General features: G+C 32.9%; 1 protein-coding gene across 1 annotated transcript in view; it reads left to right on the forward strand.

Annotated features, from left to right (window-relative positions):
* The window catches only part of LOC130899549 (uncharacterized), a 62,938-nt gene that overhangs the window by 36,716 nt on the left and 3,563 nt on the right, over positions 1-22,659 (forward strand). The window contains exon 2 of the mRNA XM_057809559.1: positions 22,037-22,245. Within this exon, the coding sequence (XP_057665542.1) occupies positions 22,037-22,245 (209 nt within the window). The remainder of the gene's footprint in view (positions 1-22,036; positions 22,246-22,659) is intronic.

Raw genomic sequence — 22,659 nt, forward strand, 5'->3', positions numbered from 1 at the left:
TCTAGAACAAATATTGTCCTATTTTGATGAATGAGTGGATTCTTGAATAAGTATTTTCGGTACTATTTTTGACACTAATGACTTGATTTTCCTAGTTACTTCATTCATTCAATTACGAAAAGTGTTTTTTGCTTGTATCAACTGAAGTTTTCATGTATTCATAACAGTGCTTCGCAAAGTGTTGTGCATGTATTTCCAAGAAAGAGAGAGGGTTGTTTTCTAGAAAATACACGCCCTTTTCGATCTGTATACGTGCGGTTTTATACGTATACGAAACCTAATACGATTTAGATGGAAGAGATCAACATTTTCTTTACTATATTTAATTCTGTCGCTATAGAATATAATTTAACTTGTCAGCTCATCGGCTTTTTTATTAAAAAGAAGAAGAAAGTACGGCCATATGCAAACAACTTTTATATATAGTATATCATCGGATTAACCGTTCTAAAAACATAGATTGCTATTTTAACCGCAGAAACCAGATGTTGAAGAAATTGATATTAACGACATTATTTCATTTGTCTGTCACACGAAACTAGCCCGCTGCATGTTAAACATAATTCACTTTTAGTTATTTTTTTTATAATTTCAATTCATTTTTAAATTAAGCGAAAAATCGAGTTACGGAAATGGAAACGTTCGACATAAATTTCTAAAACTGTTTTCTTCACTGCATTGTTTATAAATTTTCGTTCATTAGGCCACTTAGTCAAATGTACTTATCTTTATTTGAGGGTTGAAAGCTTCAGATTTCAACCCTTGAATGATATTGGATGCCTAGTTTCTGTTTTACAATCGTATAAGTGAGTTGCTAATATTTTGCTGAAAATCGAAAAGTTGAGTATCGAACTAGGGAAAATTTTGGGCAGATAAATTCCATCAGAACAACGCACCTTCTCGAACTTCGGTAATCGCCATGGCTAAAACGTAATACTATGTTGAAAAACAAAAATAATATGGGAAAATATGTCATGTTTTCTTTTCGGACATCCCTCATATCCGTTTTTACAATTGCTTCCCAAATTTTGAGATACAAAGTCTTTCACTACGATCCGCATTATATCATTTACAAAATTTATACATAAAATATATCTAGAAATGGAAGTGAAGTGGTTTACGAGGTCTGGTTATTAAATAATGAGATTGCGCGCCTAGAGGGTTCCCTAAACGAGTGGGGTAAAAAAATATCTTGTCCATGCACGTCCCAATCCATCACTATTATAGTAATTGTGCAGTAGCGGTTTAAAATGAACGTGTTTTTTTCTCGTGCCGAAAACCATGTGTGACGAAAAACGGGAACAACGTGTCAATCTCAAATTTCTCGCTAAATTGAAAAAAAATCCGACTGAGTGCTATGAATTGTTTCAAGAGGCCTACGTGGATAATTCTCTATCTCGTACGCGTGTTTTTGAGTGGTTTAAGCGCTTTAGTAAGGGATGAGAGAGCACTGAAGATGACCAACGCCCAAATCGCTCTGTGACTGTTCCAAATCCGGAAATAGTGGCCAAAATCAACCAAATTATGCGTGTAGATCGTCGAATGAGCATCCGGATGATTGTCGAGGCTGTAAACGCCGATAAAGAAACGGTTAGAAAAATTTTACACGGGAATTACATATGAAAAAAGTCTGTGCGAAGTTGGTGCCGAAAAATTTGACTCCTGACTAAAAGCTCTTGCGGCAACAGGTCTGCACAGATTTCCTTGAGTCGATGGAAGCGGTAAAGCAAAAAACGGCAGAGCTCCTAAAGGCCTTCACCAAAGAAGACTTCCAGCACTGCTTCGATCAATGGAAAAATCGTATGGAAAGGTGTGTGGCGAAGGTTTCGTAAACAATCTCCGTTATTTAATAGCCAGCCCTCGTATACTACATCGTTAATATAAGGTCGGTCTATTATACTACCACGAATATAAGTGGTAGTATACCCCTAAATTGCAAATGAGTCGACCCGAGTGCGGGCTTAAGTCTCAATCCTCTTAGAAAGTCCAAAATGTGGAATGGCTTGGTTTGCGCGTTGGCTTAGTGGTAGTAAATAGTATGTTCAATATAAATACCACTAACAGGACCAATTTCATAACTTTATTTTAAATGAAAACCATTTCGTCTTGAATATATGCTTTGATAGTAATTGTAAAAATGCTTCAAAGTGAATCATATAATAGCAGTGACCAAGGATGGTAACGGCCTTTGAAGAAACAAAAACAAACACGCAAATTCCAATAAAATAGAGGCTTACAGGATAGTAAAGCAATACCACTAACATAAATAAAAACAGTTTTCGTTGCTGTTCATTTCTATCTTTCAAGTGTATCATATTTGCCAATAAAAGCAAATATGAATAACGAAAAATTTCAATTTCATGTTTTACTTGTTTCATTTTATATTAGTTCACTAATGCCCCTCACGAAACCCGACAGCAACCAATTGCATTCGTCCCGTAAGCCCATCAACATCGACGTCACATACGTCTTTTTATTAAAATTAAAATAGCTCCTTTGTCCGATTCCATTTTTGTATTTATGACTGCGTTGGCTTGTGTCGTTATGGTGATTCAGTAAGTGAATCAACGAATCAGATATGGAGCACACCACTCAAGTATATAGACTAAACACATTTGAAGTGCTGGACTTGCACTTTGTTAATTAATTTTTTCGTCGCATATGTTTTAAATTATCTCAAAAATCAATTAAGAATATTATACGAGTGATATGACTGTTTTATTTTATATTTTTTTGGCACCGACAAAATTACTTTTTCTTTTCATCGACGCTGACGACTTCCAATTAGTTTTTTCTCTTTCGAACATCACGTTTACTCGAAATAACTTCCAAATTAGTCCATTGCAATACTAGGCGTGTATGACTTAGAGATCCGCATTGTTTGTGTTATATTCTCTTATAGTTATTCCATAGTACACGAGGATGGTCCCAGAAGTACCTGTACTGACCTGAATACGGCAGTAGTTGAAAAAACCACCGTATTAGAAAGTACACAATCTGTACAGCAAATGTTTCAAGTGTGAACACGCCACGTTGTTCAGTTTTTGTTTGGCAGCCATCGATAGTGAACGCTTTCAGTGAATTTGTAAACGTGGTCATAGTTATTTGACACAATATTTTCTTTTGAAAGGCATTAGCCCAACCAATATAGAAGCCGAACTAGATTCTAGAGCAGTAAAATATTGGGTAGCAGATTTTAAAAGAGGCCGTACGATCTGCGAAGACCGGCATCGCAGTAGTGGACCAAATGAGGTGCTGCCTTTAGAAATGTTGAAGAAAATCTACGAAGCAGTACTGGATGATCGTCGACTGATAACGCGGGAGCTAGCTAGATATAGTAGGCATCTCAAAAAGTATCGTACATTCCATATCAACAGAAAATTTGGACATGAGAAAGCTGTGCGCAAGTTGAGTGCCGCGTTTACTCATAATGGAACAGAAAAATCGTCGTGAAAATGTATGTACAATTAAAACGATGGACTGAAAAGGGAGAACCGGCTCCAAAGAAGGCAAAAACCGTTTCATCTGCAGGCAAGGTCATGGCGTCGGTTTTAGCGATCAACGGCAAGTTTTATGCGAAGTTTTAGCAAAGAAATCGGAGAGAGAATAAATGATAGAATACAAAAGGGCTATCGAGCCTATGGAAGAAACAAAAACATTACCAACAAAAATGTACAAACCCCTAATAAGACCAGTACTCACATATGCGATGGAAATAACATAGAGAACAAAAAAAGAGGAGAAGAAGAATTTAAAAGAACCGAGAAAAAGATAATTAGAACTGTAACAGGCCCAAACATAACACAGGAAGGAGAAAGAAGAGCAAAGAAAAACGAAGAAATAGGGAGAATTGGGGAAGGAAAATATAGTGACGCAATGGATCCCATTGTGGCCAAGGAGAAGAGGCTGGCCGAGAAAAACTTGGAGAAACGACATAGAGGAGGATATAAGAGCACTCAATATAGAAAACTAGAGAGCAAAATGCCAGAACCGAAGAGAATGGAAAATAATAACAAAAGCAGTCAAAACAAACGACAAACTATAAGTAATCCACCTTAAAAAAAAAGGATTTAAAGCGCCAAAAGCGATAGCCATAATCCACATGGGATTGAAAGGCTTGATGATGATGATGAATCTTTAATATACAGGGCTTTCAGCCTGTCCGAACCTTTTTCTATTCTTCTGTACAGCTTATGGTTATGAAAGACCGGAAAATTATATTAGCTCAGGTACATTTATAAAAATTTAGAAAATATCTAGATTATTCTTTGATAATATTTGAAATGGTCGTACTAAGTTTTGTATAAGAAATTAATTTTTATTACTAAAAATAGACTATAGAAATGAGAAAATTTTGTAGTTATAAAATCGAATTTAAGCTCATTTCTTGTTAATAATTATTATAGCATGTAGTAATGAAACTAATATATATAAGAAATTACGCAAATGGTACGTGCAACTTGATGACTTCCTTGCCTTTCTTTTTTCATATTTTTCGGTTTCCAATCGACACGAAATCATATCATTAATACTGAAATTGTTGGCTTGCAGCAACAGAATTGCAAAAAAATTACTAAATCGAGTTAAGACAGTGAGGTAGCTACACATGAAGTTAAAAAAAATATAGCATTAGTTGGAATTTGTTTATAACAAATTGTTAAGTTGATAAATGACCAAAATTCTAACTCATGCGCGTTTCCTACATTTTCTATTTCCATGGTGAGAGCAAACGTGGTCCGAATACGTTATTCCAAAAAGGCAAACAATGAGAATCATTAATATTATGAAATGGACGATAAATTTGATAAACAAATCTATTAATTTGATACAAAAATTTTGTATCGAACTTACCTACAACCAACCATCAGCTTTTAAATACGTTAGTAAATAAAACAGTGTTGCCAACTGGAAGTTTCTAGATTTCTAGAAAAAACTATTTGTATTATTCGTTTAATTGCACGATTTGGGTGTCAAATAATTTAGAATGTGAGGCTGATAATTCAGCATTACCTTTTACCTTCGATGTATTGCATGTTGATTACGAGTTGTTCTTGTACTTGATAAAGAAGACCCGGAATAATTTTCCGTACTCAAATTAGAATTATTGATTTTTTTCGTTTGTCAATTCTATTAATAAATTTTGTACGCTACTGATATCCTAGCAATTAATTGAAATTATTTAAGTTATGATTTCTCATCGTGTGATGGCGATGCACATGACGATACTTCCTATTTCCTATATACAGAGTGAGTTTTATGTATGGACTAATTTTAAGTATTTGTCAAAGACTTAAGAACTTAAATTTGGTTCATGTAATTAAACTAGTTAGTGCTTAAAACCCCTTCTTGCAGTTGCGAGCCATTGGGGATGTTAATATCGATTCAAAGGTCGATTGGCATCACGCTCTTCGGGGGAGATGTAATTCAATATTCGTCCGACCAAGTTCAATCAGTTTTTGACGAGTCAACAAAGATGTTACTGTGGTGGAACACACCGCATGTTCTATTGACCAACGGAACGCTTCTTGTAGTAATGAATACTTCACCATTGCTGTCCATTAAGTCACTTCACTTCGCTTCGACCACTATCTTCTACTTTTCACGTTCTACTAGTCGAGAAACGTTTCCATTTCATTTCAATCGAAGGTTATTTTCATTGAAAAACATACTTTTGGCATCGATGAACATAAATCTGCAATCGCGCAGATGTGGTTTAAAACGGGAGTGTACGGCTCTTGTTCATGTACCTCTTGATTTTTTTATTTAACTTTTACACCCCTTTGGCGCACTATGGTGAGACTGTCGCCCATAGGAAACTATCTGCCAGTATTAGAAACCATCATAGCCAGAACCAGCTACACCAGGTACCTTCCTCAATACAAATGCATCCTGTACTAAATACAAGCCTTTTTACGTGGATTATTTCTTGAGGTATCGAATTTCGAGGGTCGAAATCGATCTCGATCAGTTGCTAAACTTGATTGGTTTTATTATTGAGGAACCAGGTACAGCGAGAATCTTCCAGTACCAAATTTGCATAACAGAAATGTTTCAGCGTAAATAGTTTGGCGTATCTGTGATGTTTTATAGCTTTTTCTAGATTGAAGAAGTAACAAGACTTTCGAATTCTCATTTGAACAGAGTTATTTTGAATTCAAATTCTATTTATATGGAAACTCTCCAAACTGGCTTCAACAAAAGAAATAGCAGAACTAGGGGATGGAATTATACCTTACTATAACATATTATACTCTTAATAGAATTCTAGATAATAAAGAAAATATCATAATATTATAATCAAAGAAAGTAATGAGATTGATTCATATTGATATATAAGTAGATGTCATAAATTTTTTCAACAACCTATATTATATTTAGAAAGTTTTAGAGTAATTTTATTACGGATTCGGTTAAAAATGATTACATGGAAGAAATTTAATAATCGTATTGAATTCACACATTTTACAATAAATAAAAGTGCATTAAAATATTTCAAATAATTACGCCCGTTCGTTTTTGTAAAATACGCATTTCTTTTCTCAAAGTGGATCGCCTACAATCGTAATTTTACACTCCAATACCGCATTACAAATATATTATTTTATATGTTTCACTTTGGTCTAGTTTTCACTTTTTTCATCGGTCTCAAGGTTAAACTATCGATAGATAATTAGATAATACACCTGTTTCAATTTACATGAGGCTTTCGATTTTTTATTGGTTTTTCTATTAAAATTATTTATCATATATGAAGGTCACGATTGATTTTATTCATGAAACATTACAACGTGAGTTGTTTTGGAGAAGTTTCGACTCGACAAATAACAAAAAATGTAGAGAAAGAAATTCCGCAATTCACAAAAAATACTAAAGCATCGAAGACAATTTTTTGCCGATATATATTAAACTGAAAGAATTACAAGTTATTCCAGAGAAAAGAAAAGTAAGTTTTGTACAAGAAAGATATGGTAAAAATGGCAAAAATGTGGAATATAGACAACCCAGAGGGATTACAAAAAAGATTCTTTCATAAAGCTTCTTATGAATTAGCTTGGAACGGTGGAGAAGCTACAAACTGTGAAATTTGCCCTTTTAAAGAAGAAAAAAATCAAAATGGAACGTCAATACAATATTTTCAAAGACGACCACAGGGTGAGTCGAAAAAATTGGCAGACACCAAATGGATAATTACAAAAATTGGAATGGATGAAGGTATTTGTCCCGTTGCAAAAAATGTTACAAAAGAGAAATGAAAACATAACTCCAAATGCCTTTTGGAAAAACAAAAATTCTAAAGGTTGGTACAAAAATATTCCATTGGGTATTAATGCGATTTCTACTTGGACCAAATATTCTGCAACTAAAATTGGACTCGACATTACAAATAATAAAATTACTAATAAAGATAACGGGACACTCATTACCATCTTCTATTAAACCCTACCTCCAAATTGATCCTGAACATCAAATAAATCTTATTAGTTCTCGAGTCAAAAAAATCAAAATGAATATTCTACATGTGTAATTTATAACAATTGTGTATTTAGTAATTGTTCATTCAAATATTTTAATTGTATCAATATAGATAATTATTGTTGTTTATTCATATATGTGGTAGTTTAGTTGTCTTGACAAAAAACACTGGAGCTTCTCTTTTAAGGATAAATTTCTTTTTAACTCGAAATTTTTCCATCAGTAATTTTGCTCGAAAAAATGACATTCGACAAAATCGCAAAACCAAAGGTCAGATTTTCTTGTAAAATTACTGATTGGCAAAATTATTTCGTTACAAAAAAATTGGTAATTATACACTTTCACGGTCACCTGGTTTTTTGGCTCTAGAAAATCGAAAAATGGATGGATTTAATGATCTTGGTCTCAAAATGTTCCATTTTACGGCGGATTTATAAAAAAAAAGTAGTAGAAATAGCTGGAATGAAAATTTCTCATAGTTTTACTGTTTTAAATCGTAAAAAAAAACGGTTTTGCAAAATAATCCTTTACAAAAAATTATCTCATTATCAGATAAAGTTCTTATATTTTTTTTGTATTCTACATAAATTAATAAACAATTTAAAAAAAACCAAAAAGAATGATTTTTTCAGTTTTTATAGCTTAAAATGAAATCGATGAAAAACAATCAATTTTCGTGAATAGTTTCGTACTATATTCTTCAATGTTAATAGTTTTTGGACCATTAAAAATCGAAAAATAGATAAATTTTATAATTTTGGTCTCAAAATGTTCCATTTTACGACGTATTTATGAAAAACACGGGGGTAGTGGCTGAATTTGCGGTTTTTAATAGTTTTAAACCTTAAATAGTAGAAAAACTTTTTTTTTCAAAATATTCATTTTTTTATGTAAATTGCGAAAAAAAATATACGAACTTGATTCCACAACGTCAGAAACAGTTACAAAGGATTATATGTAGAAAGTCATTGTTTTTTTGCATTTAAAGTCATGAAACTGTAAAAAATATTTATTTTTTTTAATTTTCGTATTTTTTTTATAAATCCGCCGTGAAATGGAACATTTTGAGACCAAGATCATTAAAATCCATCCATTTTTCGATTTTTTAGAGCCAAAAAACCAGGTGACCGCGAAAGTGTATAATTACCATAATTTTTTGTAAAGGATTATTTTGAAAACCGTTTTTTTTACGATTTAAAACAGTAAAACTACGAGAAATTTTTATTTCAGCTATTTTTACTAATTTTTTTATAAATCCGACGTAAAATGGAACATTTTGAGACCAAAATCATTAAAATCCATCCATTTTTCGATTTTTTAGAGCCAAAAAACCAGGTGACCGCGAAAGTGTATAATTACCATAATTTTTTGTAAAGGATTATTTTGAAAACCGTTTTTTTTTACGATTTAAAACAGTAAAACTACGAGAAATTTTTATTTCAGCTATTTTTACTAATTTTTTTATAAATCCGACGTAAAATGGAACATTTTGAGACCAAAATCATTAAAATCCATCCATTTCTCGATTTTTTAGAGCCAAAAAACCAGGTGACCGCGAAAGTGTATAATTACCATAATTTTTTGTAAAGGATTATTTTGAAAACCGTTTTTTTTACGATTTAAAACAGTAAAACTACGAGAAATTTTTATTTCAGCTATTTTTACTAATTTTTTTATAAATCCGACGTAAAATGGAACATTTTGAGACCAAAATCATTAAAATCCATCCATTTCTCGATTTTTTAGAGCCAAAAAACCAGGTGACCGCGAAAGTGTATAATTACCATAATTTTTTGTAAAGGATTATTTTGAAAACCGTTTTTTTTACGATTTAAAACAGTAAAACTAAGAGAAATTTTTATTTCAGCTATTTTTACTAATTTTTTTATAAATCCGACGTAAAATGGAACATTTTGAGACCAAAATCATTAAAATCCATCCATTTTTCGATTTTTTAGAGCCAAAAAACCAGGTGACCGCGAAAGTGTATAATTACCATAATTTTTTGTAAAGGATTATTTTGAAAACCGTTTTTTTTACGATTTAAAACAGTAAAACTACGAGAAATTTTTATTTCAGCTATTTTTACTAATTTTTTTATAAATCCGACGTAAAATGGAACATTTTGAGACCAAAATCATTAAAATCCATCCATTTTTCGATTTTTTAGAGCCAAAAAACCAGGTGACCGCGAAAGTGTATAATTACCATAATTTTTTGTAAAGGATTATTTTGAAAACCGTTTTTTTTACGATTTAAAACAGTAAAACTACGAGAAATTTTTATTTCAGCTATTTTTACTAATTTTTTTATAAATCCGACGTAAAATGGAACATTTTGAGACCAAAATCATTAAAATCCATCCATTTTTCGATTTTTTAGAGCCAAAAAACCAGGTGACCGCGAAAGTGTATAATTACCAAAAAATTATCCGATAAAAATCCGCTAGAAATCAAATTCTTGAAATATTCCCATTCTGAGTGTTTTTTTTATGTGCAATTTTTTGTAAAATTACCATTGTTTTGGGAAACAAATGATAACTAAAATTACTAATCGTGTGTGTGAATTCAAATTATAATACAATTTGAGTAATTGTATCAAACAATTGAGAAAATCACTAAAACTAGGTGTAATTTTACGATTTTTTAATATAAATCTTACTTGGAAAGTAACTGTACTCAACTGTTTATTATTTTTCGATAACAATGTTTGAGGATAGAGTCATACTCCAAGAGCTGGCTACAAAAAACAACATCGATAAGGTACACAACGTCTGAGCTTGCAAACGGGGGGCCCGCAATCAGTACATCACCAACCGGCATTTCTGGCACTCTGTGCACGTCGGATACGAAAATACCCGCTGGTTTTCCTTGGTGAAAACTATTGGATCGTGGGGTCCGAACCTCAAAAAAGAACGCTGTAATAACGCCAGAAGTTTTGGAGATCGGAAAACCTCCGAAAAAAAAGGAAAATCAACGTACTTGTGAAAATGAAAATTTTTCGCTTTCGGCTCAAATGAAAATTATTTTTGTTGGCTTCATTGAAACTATTTGTTTGCGCTACCCAAAATTAAAAAAAAAATTGGCTTCTCCCCAATGGTGCTACCCTTACTATTCTTTCCTCGCTCATTCTACTTTTGTTTTTGCCGTATCAGGCCGAGTTTCTGCTGTGTACGTCATTATGGGTCTGATAACAGTTTTGTAGGTCCTCGACTTGGCCTCAAATAAACCCGTTTACACAAATTTCCTCAATTTTTAATAAATGATTGTTTTTATCGATCATCCCTTCACTCCCATCTCCAGCAACGTGCTATTAGCATAATGAATAATAAACGCATCTATTTTATAATAAGTGCACTTGATGCTTTGTTTTACATGATTTATATGTTTACTAAGAGTATACCAAACAGCTGCGTACGTTAATTACATTTATCATAGAATAGTGACAAGAAACATAAAATAAATGTCAAGAATAATTAAAGAAATCACTAAGAATAATCTAAATTATTGTCATGTTAACATAAATGTAAGTAAGTCAATTACTAAGAACTAATCAAAGCACGTATGATATTAATTTGAAATTGTGTATCATGTCGCAACATCCCTCGATTATTTTCCATTTTTTTTTTATTAAGAATAATTTTAAATTCCAGTAAACCTGTTGTGTATTAATTTTCGTTTATTTATACGTATCGAGTTGAGTTTTGTGTCGGACAATTTTACATTGAACCGTCAACTTAGTGGCTCCTTTTTTCGTATCTATTCGTATGTTTTCCGTAGATATTCACTTCAAATATCTAGGACAACATCTGGATAAGAAACTGAAGCGGCAGAAGCATATCAAAAAGAAAACAAAGAAACTGAAACTTTGATATTAAAAACTAAAAACTAAAAATTCCGCTCGAGGACAAATCCGGGGAAAACCGGACGGATGGTAACACTGGTCGTGACTTACTTGGTGAAAATATAGAGTATATCTCAGAAGGCATTTTTTCTGTTTTCACGTTTCACTCGTACAAGGTCTACAGCTACTTTTCCCAATTTTTCATTCTAATTTTTAACTAATTGATTTGAAAATACTTTTTGTTCGCCCCTGTCTTCGTAATTTAACATATAAATCTAAAAATACATCAATGTATTTATTATTTATAAAATTCTAAATGAACATTAGCAGTGTTGTTATCTCTCGTGGAATTTCTATTGAAAAGAATTTATCATCATGGACTTTGATAACGAATTGTATTAAATGGCCTTTGATTATGTTTTATTAATATAAACGCCATATCAGCTTAGTTGAAATGATGATTATTTTTTTGCCAAGCTTAATTTCCAATACTTAATAGCTGGAGGAACTCAAGTCACAATTAACCAACATAACTTTCTTTTCAGAAGTCATAACAAAAATATACAACACTGTGGATAGCAACCTTTTTCTAAAATTTCATTTAGATCGTACTCATTGACCACATTTATGAAAAATTTCCTCCAAATTGTAAAATATAGAACTTACGTTATTGTGGCTAGAAATGAAAATTCAATTCAAAACATTTTAGAACTTTTACATCAAAAATTATTAGATTCAAAATAAATTTTCATTTAAATTATTTCTAAAAATTTTTTCGTGGTGCGAATTTTTTTAAATTTTCCGAGGCCTTAACCATATATACAGTGTTGTATTTAGTTAAAAAAACCCAGGGCTCCTTACTTTATTCGACGTTGACGAAAAATGAAATAGAAGTCGAATTTCAAAAATATTTGTAATTTTCAATTGTAGAAAACAGTAAAATACATTCTCCTCGTTTTCTCTTCTTTCTTCCATAATAGATCTAACGCCCGTTCCTTCTTTGATATCCTTCTCCGTCCTTGGTCTAGATCAGGGATGGGGAAACGACGGCCCGCGGGCCATCTCCGGCCCGCAAAGCGTTGAAATCCGGCCCGCGACCATCAAACAAAAACCAAGTACAGTCCGACTGTCGTCGAACGCACTACCCATTTGAGGCAACTATTTTTGAACACCAGCAAATTGGAACTTTATAAGTCCTTATCTCGGACACAATACCCAAATATAGTTTCCCACGCCCAGAAAATAATGGCTATGTTTGGTACAAGCTGTTTGTGCGGACAAACGTTTTCAATAATGAAAAAATTGTCTTTGTAATAGGCTTTCGGATGACCTCCTTTTTCATTGTTAAAAATTTCAGCATCACAAATGGAGCCGGCTTACGATAAAGTCATGCAGAAACAAAAACAGTTCCACATGTTACATGTTACCACAAAGACCAGACCCACAATTAGTATTTCTGAAAAATTATGGCAATATTTTTATTTTAGTAAATAATGTGATGCCTCAACTTGGCCCGCCATATATTTCGTTAGCAAAAATTGGCACGCGAAGAAAAAAGTCTTCGTGTTCCAATTGGAGATTCATTCCTTATTATTTTCATCAGTCTATCGACTGATATATTAGCTAGATTAGATATGTTAGCTCCTTGGTTTTTTATGCTGTGATACCCATTCCTCAATGTTATCTACGTCATAAAATCGTCTTCTTTCTCGGTCTAGTTGTGTTTTTCCGCCTGAGAATTTTCATTTCTGTAGACTCAAAGAGTTGTTTCGTTTCTGATGTTTCAGGTTTTGTCTGATTTACGTTATGTAACTTCATGTTTTTATTTCTTGTCTTTAGTGTTTGTTTCGTCAAACTACTATTTGCTCTAGTTACTAGTCCTCTTACCTCGTCTTCTATGTTTCCATAACTAGTTATGCCTCTGCTATCATTTGCACGTGGTTACTGTCAATTTACTGACAACTTTCGACAAATTGACAATCCCGAATGAGATATACACGTCAAAATATATAATAAATAACATTTTTCCTCTATTTTACCTCTACCGGAGAACGTAATGACATCTGTGCTCAAAAATATCTTATAATAAAAATAATAACCCATAAAATACCAAAATGAACCCCGTAGATTATTATTCGTGGGTCATTTATACCGACCACATAAACATTCCTCAACTAATTATTCACAGACATGCAATGAACACCCAAACGTCCACGAATTCTAATTGTAGAACTAAAATGGCCACGATGATGATGATGATGATGTTGATGATTCACCGCGTCGTTGTAATGAGTCGGTGTATCAGATATACAAGAAACTTTTGCTTGCGCATTCAATTCTTAGCAATAACAATAATAATGAAGTTATTGTGGAAGATCATCGACAATGCTACGGTCGCAAAGTCTCATATTACGATGCTTATAATGCAAAATTAAGCATATATACAGAGTGAGTAACATACTATCATGAGAAAATATCCTACATTTTAAATATTGAAGGAATTAAACTCCGTGGAAGCCTCTTTCGTAGCACCGCTTTCTACAAAAATGTTTATTAAGTCAAGTTTTTTCGAAAACTTTCAGGCACGATCCGATATTGATGGAAACTGTTTTATTGAGGTTCATTTGACATTGCAATCGCTTTGTTTGCGATCTTTATGATATAATATGCTGTTAATTCATGGATATATGAAATAATAGTAGCGCTTTCAGTTCCGCCTAAAACAATCACACAACAGAAGTGTTACTTTTTCACACTTTATGAATATCAAAGATAGAGCTGCTACCTAACTTAACTTTATGCTTAATAGGTCTTAAAAGGTCTGAGGGAATCAGATCAGAAACAGATCTGGAACGCGATTATGACAGAACAGAACAGACTGTAGCGCCAACCAAATTTCCTTTCCCAACATCGTTCCTTGTGTGCATTTTGGCACTATTTGAAGGACGTAAGTAACAGTTATCAAAAACACATTGACGAGAGAATTTAAATCAACGTACCACCCTTGGATGTTAATAATTCATCCCTTGTTTACTTAAAAAAAAACTCTATATTCATCTAGTGTCAACTAAAAGCATGGTTTTTGAAACTGCAGTAACAGTCTTTGGCACCATTCTTTGAAGTATTGATTCATACCTCTCACTGTATTATTCCGGCAGTAGGAGCAGATAAACAATATTTGCTGATTCTTTAAAATCCATGTGAGTGCTTCACAAATCAATAATTTCAATTTCTAGTAATAAACTTTCAGCTGATAAAGTAAAAATGCTTATGATGTTATAAAAACCAGTCAAAGCTGTCCTAAATTTCATGCAAAAAAATTAAATTTATGAAAATCTTTCTCTGCTACTCGTTCTATTTCTACCTCCAAGGGTTTATCAACTTCTTCAACTTCAAGAATGAATTCATTTAATCCTCGATTGACATGATCTCTAATAAGTGGTCACACTTCTTTCCTTTTTCTTCCATCTTGATTACCTGACGTAGTCTTCTTTGGGGCAATCCTTGAGCTTCCTCAATTAGGAAGAATCTTCAGCACTTCTCTTTGCTACTCGTTCTTTTTCCAATTCCAAAGATTTATCAGCATCTATAAGAGTGGATCAACTTTCTTCTTCTTCAATTTTGAATATCTGACGTAGTTTTCTTCGGGGCAATCCTTGAGCTTCCTCAATTAGGAACAATCCTCAGCACTTCTCTTTGCTACTCGTTCTTTTTCCAATTCCAAAGATTTATCAGCATCTATAAGAGTGGATCAACTTTCTTCTTCTTCAATTTTGAATATCTGACGTAGTTTTCTTCGGGGTAATCCTTGAGCTTCCTCAATTAGGAAGAATCCTCAGCACTTTCCTAGCTGGCTCTAGTGGTACATCTACTGCGTCCTATTACACCAAATGGGCATTCACTGCTTTCCTTAAGATGGCATTTTGCTGAGCGTGGGGCGTCTTTGAGTAATTTATGATACTGTATCCCCATACAGCATGATGGTCTTCAGCAGCAACTTGGATAGTCTTCCGATGAGTCTTGCCTTCTTCGTACTTTCCTCTAGTTGACTGCTTGAATATGAGTCATTAGTCCAGGGTAACTTCCATGTATCTTCGGTTATCATTTTGCAGCGTCAGTCTCGTTATTTAATAGTCTTACCTTGTATTCAATTCAACAATAAAGGTCTACAACAAAAAACCAATTTACAATACATACACCTCACTTATCAATGGAATCTCTGAAAGTGACATTTTTTGTTTAAACTATGTCATAAATTTAAATACTCATGTTGAAATTCTTTTCCGTAACATCCGGTCAATAAAAGGGCTGTTTGTGCGTGTTTTAACAAAGAGATTTTTTTGTAAAAAAGAATCGTTACAATCTGTCTAGTCGACGAAGAATTCAATACGGCAACACTACATTTGTGTCTCTACTATACTCAACTGTCTCAACTATAAAAGTCTTTAGTGGTGAGTTGCTAAAATTTGATTTGTTGCTTCTTGTAAATACACAGAATTATGATAAAGTAATGTACAAAACTCATAAAATGTACAAGGTTCGTTTCTTAAAAAAATGGTAATATACTTACTTGACTCTAACTCCAATGTTGGCTGTGAACTTGTAGTGAAAAATCACAGTTAAATAACAATATTAAAAAAAAGTAACATTTGAATAATTTTCGGAAACTGCGATCAGGTAAATCATCTATCAGCTGATTGTGGATTCTCACCCAGAACCATATTTCGATCACAGTTTCCGAACCTCCACCAATTTTCAGTGGAAATTTCAAATTTAAAACATTATCTATAAGAACATCTGATTTTTATTTGTTTGTTTGCTGAAATGAAAAGTATAAATACCTCAAATCTCAGAAACGCTGCTCATAAAAATTAATGATAGACAGGGAATAAATAATTTTGAAAGTTCAAAAAACCATAGACAAATGAAACACACCCATCATCCGATCGCTTTTACCAGCAGGCTGAGCAGAGTGGAGCTTAAAACAGCAAGCTTTCAAATTTTACTTAAAAATTTAGTTGTTACCATCGGCTATAATAGAAAAAGCTAGTTACCTGGAATAAATGTACCCGAATGTTCTAGATCATTAATAAAATCTAAAAACATTTATCCAAACCCAAAAAAGGATCAAGAAAAGCTAAATTGCTTTACCTCTATTGTGCCTAATGGTCAGACCTAATAAACAACATTTCTAACGTCGATATAATTAATGATTTTGCTGAATCAAAGGCATACAAAAGTATCAAATAGTACATGATTGAAATTTTCCCTGCTTAAAATAATGTCTTTCAACAATTCAAACGAAACTATCATATGATTACGATCCGATGAACTCGATCAGTTTCCGAACAACAATGAACGTGATCTGAGTTACTTTCCGAACATTTAGATGATCATGATCGGGTTAATCCCACAAGAAGAATTCCAATTTTCTTTATACAAGAACTAAATCCACGTCATGTTGTAAAAAAAATTGTGGCTACCTATTCAATTTTTCTTCAAAATAAACAGTTTTTAATATACTGTTAAGATCGTTAAATCTCAATTATTCATTTTCTAATAATTTCAACAGGATTGTTTTAATTACCATTGTTGTAATAGCTTCACCATTTATTAAACTCGTTGACAGGTGATTTACCTACTTTTCGAAACACTTCGAGTCGCTTTTTGTGAAAGCACGTTTTGTCTGGTATCTATTTAAAACTAGCTTTACTTGAAGAATGAGTCTTTTATGTTATACGTCAAGAATATGCCTCATACATTCAATATTATTATATTTAGAATGAATACATTTTATTTTCAGTGTTCACACCATTTTATAGTACGTAGAATTTTAAGTTAAAACTTGGTACTTTAGATACGACAAAATGTTACAAATAACGCTAAATTTATTTAGTAATAATATTTATTAAAATATTTACGAAAAGACCTGTATAAAATAAAATAAAAACAAACAAAAGGAATACTTTTTTTTATAAAAACAAATAAAAAAAAGCTCGGTATGAATGAAGTTTTATTATTATTTTCGATTAAGTACACATGATGTTACTTAATTACAAAACAGAGTTTTCTTGAAATACTTGCTATTTATAAGGTCTGTTAATTAATTTAAAGTTTTCTGATAAACTATATTTGACAGTTTTCCGACTCGCAAACACGCTAATTATAATTGTTCGTGCGCGAAACAAGGAAACTCCAAGTTGATTCTGCAATCTTCCAACGACTGGCCTTGCGATTTATTTATGGTCATCGCAAACGCCAGACGTCCCGGAAATTGTAAACGTTTGAAATCGCGTCACTTTGAACATTGAATTTTGAATCCTATGAATTAAAAAAATTTTACAATAACTAATACAATTCAAAACCACCCAAAAATCTAAATTAGTTATTTCCCAGACGATGAATACATAAATATTCGAAAGCTCGGGAAATATATTAAAGTTAGTCCACTTTGGTGTTTCCTTGCCACGTTCCCAATAAAAAATCGCTTATATATATATATGTAACAACTTTCAAAATATTTGAAAAAAATCAATGTGCTCGATCTTTAGCAAGGACATACTTATTAGATATAAGATATGTACCAGCAAAATGCAACTACATGATCATGCGCGATATGAAAATTAAAATTGCGTTCCAATATTATAAAGTTCAAGTATTGAACAAAAAGTTTCAAGTTCCAGTAACACATTGAACTTGTTCAGTACTAGTTCGAGACGAGCAAAAATGTTCTGAATAAATGCTGGAACATATTATGACTCCGTGCATGTCAACATATATCGTATCAGAGTTTAAAATATTTTTTAATATGGAGAAGTATTTAGTCTTTAGTGGAGATGAAACTGAATTATCGAGTGAAACTAAAAACTAAAATTACGATTTACTTCTTTTCCTTATCCGTGTTGGAGGTGGTGTTCAAGCAGCAATTATTGGGTACATGTTCGTAATAGATTTAATCTAATTGTGCGTAGTACACTAAGGTTCGAAATATGATCAGAGCATACTACTGGAACAAACCTATATTACTCAATGAAACTATTGTATACCTCTGAATAACAGCATCTTTATTTTTAACTTTATACACTTGTATATACTACGTGACTTTTATAAGTAACTTTCTACGGGTTGTATAATTTACAACTTTGGTTTGGTTTTGTCCTTGATACCTGAAATTAAAAGGAGCAAGATTTGTAGTGACTTTTTTATCTCTCTTTACGTTCAGAGTATTACATTTTTATTGAAATAACTGTAAAAAAAAATACAGTATAACGACCATTTCTGGTAAACAAGTAAATAAAAAAAGTTGTTTTTTTAATTACTATCAATTTCTCAGTGACGGAGAGAAATAACTTGCACCCGCGACACAAAACGTAATCAAAATAATCATTGCTCTATTTAGGCTTTAAATTTGAGACAAAAAAATTTTGTTGAGAAAACACAGATTGTATATTCAAATGTATATGATCATCGACATCATAAACACGACAATCTTAACCGAACAGTTAAAATATATCTTTAAATAGTTAAAATATTTTCTGGGCATGCCTCAAATTCCGCCATGTTTGGCCACTGGAGGCACGTTGGCAGCGGTTGATTCGTCGGACCCAATTTTCCATGACTCGGCCACGTATTTCGGCCGAAACGGCTGCCATTTCGCGTTCAATGCTGGCTTTGAGCTTTTATTAGCATAGATCAATGACGTGACGTAGCTCTGAAGAAAAAATCTAGAGGTGTTAAGTCGTACGAAAGCAGCGGCCAATCGACTGCACCATTTCTTCAAATAACACGCTCATCAAACTTGTTCTTCAATAAATCGATTGTAACGTGTGCTGTGTGGCTTGTGGCGCCGTCCTGTTGAAACTACATGCTGTCCGAGTCCATATAGTCCAATTAGGTCCAAAAATAATCAATAATCACGGCGCGATAACGATCACCATTCAAAGTAACGTGGCGACCACTATCGTCGAAGAAAAAATATGGCCCTATGATGCACTCAAATCGCACCAAACAGTTATCTTTTGTGGATGAAGTGGTTTTTCATTAAGCACATGTGGATTTTCACCCGTCCAATACCGCATATTTTGTTTATTGACAAAACCATTGAGCCAGAAATGAACTTCGTCACTGAAGATGATCTTTTCCAGAGCCCAATCGGAGAACGTACGTTGAATTCTTGAGTGAGCCTGATCCTGTATGGGTGTAAAGTAAGATCCTTACGCAAAATTCGCCATAAAGTGGTTTTGGCGATGCCCAACTCTTAAGAACGCCGTGGAATTGACTGATTTAGATCATTTGCTACCGACGTTTCAACGGCAGCTATATTTTCGACACTTCGACCAACGACTCAATCTTTTTCACTAAACTTGTTACTGCCTGTCTACTAGGTCGAGAATTACGACCGAAAATCGGAGTTAACGCTCTTAAAGAAGCGGCCACCGACTTCGAATTTCTGTAGTAAATTTTTAAGATTTGCAGACGTTGTTTGTTTGTGTACATCACCATGATGAAAAGGTTATTTCTACTGAATAAACTGACAGTGACAATTCGATGTTAAGTGAAAAGGTGCGTTCACAAACTAAATTCATAATTATCAAGTTCCTATTGGAAAACCCTGTATATTCGCAAACGATCCAGTAGGTTCGTTCGTTCGCTTTTTACACATTTTCGACTACTTCAAAGGAGATCTTCGTTCTTAATTGAATTCAAATTTTCTCATGATACCTCGTATATTAACTAGTTTTGAAAACTTTCAATTTTTATAAATATAATAAATTATTAATAAAAAATCACAATGATTATTCAATATAATCGAAAATATTTACATAATTTCCGAATTCTCTCTTAATAAATGTATATTTCTGTTTACGACCTTTTAAAGGGTACAAAAGGGCGATTCTACCTGAGATTTTATGAAAAATTAGTATCATCGTTCATCATTAACACCTGGATATATGTTAATACACGATCCTTTCAACATTTTTTATGGTAGCAGGTTTTTTTTTTAAAAAAAAAACCGGCACCTTTTTACACTCACCGTTTTAAAAATTCTTTCCCGTTCAAAACATCGAATTAGGGTTAAAAAAAACTTTATTGTTATTTTGATGTACGGGTAAAATATGACATTGATTTAACAATAAATAAAAACACATCTATTTTTAAATATTTCATGCTATTAGATCTCTTGTAAATAATATATAGAAATACCGACGTATACATCGAGAAAAGGAATAAAAGAATTTACAAAAAGAATATGTTGTGGACACAGAAATTTTAATATAGATTATGAATTATTTACTACGTACGAGGTTTGTCTCAAAAGTAACTCCTACCATCAATCTAGGGTGTCGTCGTCACCAATAAGTTTTCTAAAACTCGTACTGCACGTATTACCTCTTGAACGACGTACGTTTGTAATAAAAAATGAAGGAAAATTACATCTTCCAAATTTTTCATTTAACTAAGATGAAAAAAACACGTCAAAGTGAACACAAATGTCAATTAATAGTATTTAATTCAACGAACCTTTTTAAAAACTGGGGTCACATAACAAGTGGACAAAAAATTCGTAGGTTAGTATAGAAAAAAATCTTTTTTTTTTTATTTAGGGCAATACAACAACGATTATAACGGCCAATATAGTACGATTTGTCTTTAGCCTCAAAGTAGGTTTCACTTTCGAGGGAAAATTCTGTTCATCGAACATTGTAACAATAGGAAAAAGTCAGTGGAGGTCAGGTCTAGAAAATATGGTGGATACAAAGCCCAATCTGTGCAATTTTGTTATAATTTTCATTGATTTGTGACATGGCGCAGTGTCTTATGAAACAGTATTTTTTCCTTTTCAAACGGAACCGTTTTTTCGCGATTACGCCCTTCAAACTCTCCAATAACGCTACATAATTGTCGCTGTTTATGGTTTTTTCTTTTTTAAGGTAATCTATGAATATTATACCATGCGCATCGCGAAATACTGATGCAATAACCTTGCTAGTCCACTTTTGCGTCTTCTCACGCGTTCATAACGTGCAGTGCATTCAGGTGACTGCCGATTGATGAAATCACTTTTAGCAGAGCTTTCACATATTCATTCTCGATATATTCATTTGAAACCTGGAGTGTCGCAACAAACTCAATCAGCCTCAAGATTATCCTTAATTATTTGGCAGACATTTTGACGTTTTCAACCGTGACAGCATCTTTGGCTTGCATCGTCATTGGGGCTCGTTTAAACTTATGAAAACAAGTTTGAATGGTCGATTTTCCTACGACAAAGCCGGATTAATATTCATCAAGTCAAGCGCTAGCTTCAATAGTATTCTTTTGTTAAAAAGCGATGCTTCAATAGGCGCAGTCGGTCTAGGATACCGGGGAGAGTCTTATTAAAAATCATATGGATTTAATACTAACGTGGATCGTAATCCAGAACCAGATTTGTAGTGGAAACTCTTTGTATTTACAAGAAGAACCTGGTTGGTGTATCTGTGAACCGATCTGCTTACATGAAGGTAATATTCTAGAACAACAATTTGGAATTACGGTCAACCGTTTCTAAATTAAATCGGGAGGATCTTGAACCGAAAATATTTGCGTAAAACTTTCTTACAATTAACAATTATAGCATCGCACTTCTTTAATATCAAATTATGTACTAAAAAATGCGATTCGATGCTTTTATCTAAGAAAAAAAATCTACGTATATGATCTGTTTCGTTTCTTACAGGTGATCTACTTCTTAAAATTGGTAACGACAGCAACTGGTGGCCACGTAAAGTATCAGTGAGATGTGGTCAGCTCTTGGTATCTTCATCATGTTCTCAAACTGGATCTTCATCTCTAAGATTACCGTTACGACACTTAAGTCTTCAGGCTGGTCCGCTTCCTAACAGTCTCTCACTATGTAAGGGGCAAAATAAGGTCTTGACCCTACAGGTGAGTTTAACAAGAATCTTTCGTTCAAAACGATAAATAAGTATAAAAACAATTTATATATATGTATATATTTTTTTTTCATAATAACCACTCACTGATATTTCATAAATTATCTATGTTGATTTTTTTACATAATTACAGGGTCTCTTCCTACCATTCTATCCTTGTAAAATAACTTGAGAAACTTATCTAATGAACAAAATAACATACCAAATGTGTAAACCATCCGATACGCTCTACCCACTTTATTAAGGGTCACTTCGTTTGGGCGCATTCGCCACAATTTTAAAAGCAAAGATATGTGCCGATATTTTAGATCAGGTCCGCAAAACGGGCTTGTAAATGTTTTCGAAACATACTCATAAAAAAATCTGACGCCGCCGGTAGACTATCACAACTAAATTACTGTTAATC

The sequence above is a fragment of the Diorhabda carinulata genome, chromosome 11, assembly GCF_026250575.1.
Source record: "Diorhabda carinulata isolate Delta chromosome 11, icDioCari1.1, whole genome shotgun sequence".
Lineage (NCBI taxonomy): Eukaryota > Metazoa > Arthropoda > Insecta > Coleoptera > Chrysomelidae > Diorhabda > Diorhabda carinulata.